The sequence below is a fragment of the Etheostoma cragini genome, chromosome 9 (genome assembly GCF_013103735.1).
Source record: "Etheostoma cragini isolate CJK2018 chromosome 9, CSU_Ecrag_1.0, whole genome shotgun sequence".
Classification (NCBI taxonomy): Eukaryota; Metazoa; Chordata; class Actinopteri; order Perciformes; family Percidae; genus Etheostoma; species Etheostoma cragini.
This window is the reverse complement of record NC_048415.1, coordinates 28,343,149-28,349,489: the sequence shown is the minus strand read 5'-3', so window position 1 is coordinate 28,349,489 and position 6,341 is coordinate 28,343,149. Positions and strand designations below refer to the sequence as shown.

The window sequence follows — 6,341 nt, the reverse complement described above, 5'->3', positions numbered from 1 at the left end:
AGGTTTTAAATGCCCAGACTCATCTGACCTTGCCCCAACAATCAGCACCATGGGTTCTTCTAAGCAGTTGTCTAGAAAGCTGAGACTGAAAATAGTTGATGCTCACAAAGCAGGAGAATGTAAATGTGCTGTATTTATATAGCGCTTTTCCAGTCTTAACAACTGCTCAAAGCGCTTTTACATCAACAGGAAACATTCACAATTCATACACACTCATAGACTAGGGCCGGGGCTGCCGTACAAGGTGCCACCTGCTCATCAGATAAAAATTCACACACATTCACACTCCAATGCGCACCACCGGGGGCAAATCGGGGTTCAGTGTCTTGCCCAAGGACACTTTGACAATGACTGCAGGGGCGGGGATCGAACCACCAACCTTCCGATTGGCAGGCAACCACTCTACCACTGAGCCACAGCCGTTTACGGCCAGGCTCATATGGAAGGCTATAAGAAGATAGCAAAGCGTTTTCAGATGCCAATATCCTCTGTTTGGAATGTAATTAAGAAATGGCAGTCCTTAGGAACAGTGGAACTTAAAGCAAGATCTGGAAGACCAAGAAAAATAGACAGAAAAGCTTGCAGGATTGTGAGAAAAGCAAGTCCAAACCCACGTTTAACTGCACAATCCATCCAGAAAGACCTGGCAGTTGTGGAACACCATTCCACTTAAAAGAGATACTTGTACAAATATGGTCTTTATGGAAGAGTCATCAGAAGATTACTTCTTCTACGTCCTCACCACAAAAATCAGCATTTGAAGTTTGCAAATTAACATATTAACAAGCCTGATGCATTGTTGAAACAAGTTCTGTGGACCAATGACATTAAAATTTAGCAAAACGTACGTTTGGAGAAGAAAGGGCACAGAATTTACTGAAAATAACCTCTGTCCAACTGTTAAGCATGGGAGTTGATCAATCATTCTTTGGGGTCGTATTGCAGCCAGTGGAACAGGGAACATTACACGAGTAGAAGGAAAAATTGATTAAATAAGGGATAGCTTCTACAAATGGATAATGATCCTAAACACATCTCAAAATCCATGGTGGATTACATAAAGAGGCGTAAACTGAAGGTTTAGCCATGGCCTTAACAATCTTCTGGTCTCAACGTATGTGTCGTGTTTTGGAAAGAAGAATGGGTGAAGATACCAAACAAGAATCAAAAGACTCTTGGCTGGCTACAAGAAGCGTTTCCAAGCTGTGATACTTGCCAAAGAGGGGGGTACAAGTTATTAACTCTGCAGCGTGCCCGCACTTTTGCAGACGCCATTTTTTTTCTTTCTGTTATTTTGAAAGTGTAAATGATGGAAATAAAATCTAACTTTTTTTGACGTATAATATGAATGTCTAATCTGTCATTTAATGCCTTTTGGAGATTTTTACCTCTTTTCTTGGCTTCTTTATGCACATTAATACAAATGTTTACCTCGGGTGCCCAAACTTTCGAACTTCACTGTGTGTGTAGTCACCACTACTTCTTGTGACTGTATTACACTTTACCTGGAAGAGGGATTTCTCTATTCACAAAATAGTGTTTATTCAAAACCATCTGATGTTTGTCATTCATATTTGTTAGATTGTATAGTAGACCAACAAAACTTCTCAAAAGCATAGATTATTTTTTGGGGCATATTTTCCCTTTATTATATAGTGACAGTGGAAAAACAGGAAAGATAGGAGAGAGAAGGGCCGCAGGTCAGACCCGAACCTAGGCCACTGCAAAGGACTCAGCCTTCATGGGCTTGACACTCTGACTGGGTGAGTTAGAGGTCGTCCCAAGCTAAACAAATTTAACGTTTCCCAGCATGTCCTCTGTGCAGTTTTAATACAGTATGTTCTAGTGTTTATATGGGAGTATGGCCATCTTTATAGTGCTATATGCAGCCCAGCATGTTTCAATGTTTTGGAGCATCATGCTTTAACATTTGTTTTTATTTTGTTGTAATTAGAGCGTAATGCTCCGACTGATGCCACTCTGCACAGTAGTTTGGAGATACATGTCTGATTTAAGACACTTTTTAACCATCTGCATGGTTATAGTTTACACAGTTTCACTCGGCTTCTGTCACACTTAATCTAAAAAATCTTCTGCTACACAGCTGCCACACAGCTGTGAGCTGCCATTTGTTACATGAAACGCAATCCTAAACAAAGGGCTGCAACTGAATAAAGATGATCCAGTTATCGAACTGTAATAACTCAATGACTTATATTTTAGTTACATCAGATCTGTGAAAATGTTAACAAGATTTGAAAATGATGTCTTTTTTTCTGTAGATATAATACTTTCCAGTACACCAACACACTTGCACACACAGACATAGTAAAAAAACACCAGGATCTTAATTGGGGTATCTACAATTTGTTGAGAAGAATACTAATCTCAAGGTGAAGTTTTTGTTCTGTTGTTAGTTTAATTTACATGCTAATACAAGCAATAAACACATGCTATCAAACAATGCATTGTTCTTTTGCTATTATAAATCTATAGAGTCAGCAATACATGAACCATAAGCTGATATTTCAGGCATTTAAAGTGTTAAAAGGAACCATTAATGCAACAGTCCCAGACAGAAGCTAAGATTTATCTAGAACTCATTTAATTAATGAACAAGGCAGCAACTTGTTTACCTCTGTGCCTTTATATTTTACCAACCCCTGTCTGTATCTTTGTTCTCTTTCCACCAGTGAATTTCTCTTATCCCACTGTGTTTTTATTTCTCTTCATCTTTTGTCCTTTCTCTTAGAGACAGTTGCTGAGTTGCATTCGTGGTGGGAACTGCCCGGGACCCAACGTCAGCTCACTGCAGTTGCCTGGAGATGTGAATTTCTTCGCCAACCAACTGGCTGTGCCCACCATGGAGTTTGCCTTTGAGCAGACCAAAGCAGAAGAGGTACCCAAGCCAAAACACCAATTTTTTCCCCTTTTTTTTTTTTAAAACTTCCTCTGCTCTCATTTTGCCTGCTGGTGACCTTCAGTTTTCAGACGGGTTTTATGCTAATGTACATGCTCACTGAAGGGCATAGGAGCCACTCTAATTCATGCAAGGCACAGTCACACCTTGTTTCTCAGCTGTGAATGGATTTATTTGGATAATCTGCTGAGTTTGCTATGGGCCACCACTTTTAACACCACTAAGTTTTATCTTTAGCTCCTAATTGGAAGGAAAACTCCTGCTCGCTGAAAATGCACACACCTGTCAGTCGTCTGTGTGCATCATAGGCTGAGGAAAAGTGTTATCTTTAAAGACACCAACAGTTTGTCACCGCAGTGATTGTCCAGTTTTGACACATTTGGGAATAGATAATCACCATCTGCAGCCTATAAGACGAATAGTATTATTTAGACTCAGCTTGACACACTGCAATATGGATTATGCCTCTACACAAGCAACACATGCACATCACAGAGCTTACAAATTATGCATGCCCCATTTACCTCCATTAAAAATGCAGTATTGATGTTTGTTGTACTGCCTTGGGGTGGAAACAGAGATTTAGCCTGCGCTAAGTCGGCCCACTCAAATTTGGAACTTCTGGCTAGGACGGCAACTTTGAGCTTAATTAGTGCGAGATAGCTTCATGATGTATATCCGCCCTCAAGGCATCCTCACAACCTCAAGATAATAGGTAGTGGAGGGTGAAATCTACAGCACTGGCTTTAGGAGGAAAACAAAATCTTAATTGAATCAAAAGCAGTCAAATGCATAAATATGCTTTTGTCTATTAGGGGAAAGTCCAGCATGCATACCATAGCATTAGCTTAATAACCTTTAAACTAAACTTGAAGTGTTGAACATCAGTGCCATGCTCCAAAATCACATTTCCTGTTTTATTTCATTTCAAGTCATGTACTGTACATATTGCAACATACTGTTATTTATGGACTTCTTTACAAGGAAAGCTGTACTGTACAATATGTTGTTTGAGAATCAGGATTTGTAATCAGTGTTTCCTCTAGGTTGACTGGTGCATGGGTCGGTCACTTTCATAGTTGGTTCTTGTCTAACTTTGGATATTTCTTACAAGCAATGTAGCATTTAAAGGTCCAGTGCAGTGGTAACTCCATATAAACACTACATTATCTCACTTCCAGCAAAGCTCACAGAGAACAATGAGGGATGCTGTGCTCCGACTCCATTTTTTCTTGGTGTTATGAAAACAACAGGTCTGGCTACTACGCTTGTCATGGGTCAGCTGTCCCAAAAAGTGCTTTGCGCAGGGTGTTTTTTTTTTTTAGAAAAGTTAAACAAAAATTGGGGGACGTTAGTAAAATCACGGTTTACTCTATAGGATTATAATGTAAAACAGATGCTGGCAGCTTAACAAAAGATGTCAAGTATGAACATAGCCTCATTCAACTGCTTTAACTGAGATATTCTCTGGTAACCCCAACCGGTCGTCAGACACCGCCTACCAAGAGCCTGGGTCTGTCCGAGGTTTCTTCCCAAAGGGGAGTTTTTCCTTGCCACTGTTGCACTGTTGCTTGTTTTGGGGGAAACTACTAGAACTGTTGGGTCCTTTTAAATTCGGTAATTTACTCTACCTACTCTATCTGTAAAGTGTCTTGAGATAACTCCTGTTATGAATTGATACCATAAATAAAATAAAATTGATATTAAATTAAAAATTGGTCCAGCTTAGCTAACAACACAACATTTAACACCCTGTTAAGAGCGGACAGCATGCACTCACCTCCTCTAGTCCCAAGTATACCAGTGAGCCAGTTCCTGCAAGTCAGAAGAAATTGTAGCACCACAATTGATTTTATGTCAAAAGCATCTAGGACATCGTTTGGAACAAGGTTAAATCTTACGTCTTAAATCTTAAGGTTAAAAAATTACAAAAGCATGGGATAAGGGTCTAAATAAATATTGTGCCTCATTATTAAAGACCTAAGTCAAACATAACATCCAGAGTATTTTCTTATACCTGCGATATTCCAGCAGCAAGAGGAATGAAAAATGTTATTCACAAGCATTTGCATGCTCTGAAGAGTGATCCTAGACTCACAGACATCTGCGCTAAGCTGCCCAGGTTTATTTTCAGGCGTGCCCACAACATCGTGACGGATTGGTCCACTCAGACATGACCAACCCACCCCTGACCACTTGGCCTCCCAGCCCACTCCTGGGTTTCTATAAATGTGGTCACTGAGCACAATGTTCTAACTCGACCAATGCAAAACAATTCTCATATCCCATACCTCACTGGCAAGAAATACCCCATCTCTTCATTTATCAACTGAAACCGTATGCACGTAGTGTACCTTCTAAAGTGTCCTTGTGGACTGGCTTATATATGCCAAACCAAACGTCAACGCAATGGCAAGGCACTACAAGCAAGCCAATAATGGCTCCCCTGCATCGCTGAGGTTCTAGGGAATCAAGAAAATCTGACGCCCACCCAGGAAAGCATTTTGGAAACATACACTTGACACTTTACAACCTATATGTCTAAATAAAGAATTTATTTTAACTTGCTTTCTCTAAAGTCAAAGTATGTCAAAAGATAATAGTTAAAGGACCTATGGTATGGACATTTCACTTCATAAGGTTTTTTTACATTAATATGTGTTCACCCAGCCTGCCTATGGTCCCCCAGTGGCTAGAAATTGTATTGTGCTTTGCCTTTGAGAAAATGAAAGCTCAGATCGGCCAATCTGGAATCCTGCTCCTGATGAGGTCATCAGGACCAGGATTCTAGGCTGTGTCTCAAATCGCGCACTTCCGTTATTGCCTTAAGTGAAGTGCACTTTGTACACTACGTACTTACTTGCACAGTGCGTAAAATTTGACTGTTGAGTGTTGTCTCAAATCGCGCACTTCATTGATATACTTACCGGAAATGACGATCACAGCTCAACCCTCCTCCTCCTTCTTCTTCTGTGAAATAGTGATTTCCACACAAACCGAGCATTCCCGCCACCTATTGTCGCCCGCGAAAAATAAATTTTTGATTTGTTCATGAAGATGAATTTGATTGTGTTTATTGCTTGTATCTGCCCTCTTTTTTTCGCGAGGATGAGAAGATTGCGGCGCCGCCGTCGTATCATCTGCCTCCTTTTAACGGAAAACATGCCGGTATGTTGATGTTCATAGTTTTGCTCTTAAAAATATATTATAAATACTCAAAACTAGCCTCTATGACTTCTTTCAGCAAAAGTCGAGTAATTCTATTTTTCTCCAACTGACATATAATTTTAAGTTAAAGAATATATGTTTATATATGGGTGTTTGTATAAATGTTTGATTTATTACAATTACAGTGGGTACGGAAAGTATTCAGACCCCTTTAAATTTTTCACTCTTTGTTTCATTGCAGCCATTTTCCAAA

At 39.9% G+C, this 6,341-nt stretch overlaps 1 protein-coding gene across 1 annotated transcript in view; it reads left to right on the top strand.

Annotated features, from left to right (window-relative positions):
• LOC117950913 (inactive N-acetylated-alpha-linked acidic dipeptidase-like protein 2) overlaps positions 1-6,341 on the top strand; it is a 498,171-nt gene that overhangs the window by 350,092 nt on the left and 141,738 nt on the right. Inside the window, exon 12 of the mRNA XM_034882332.1 lies at positions 2,753-2,899. Within this exon, the coding sequence (XP_034738223.1) occupies positions 2,753-2,899 (147 nt within the window). The remainder of the gene's footprint in view (positions 1-2,752; positions 2,900-6,341) is intronic.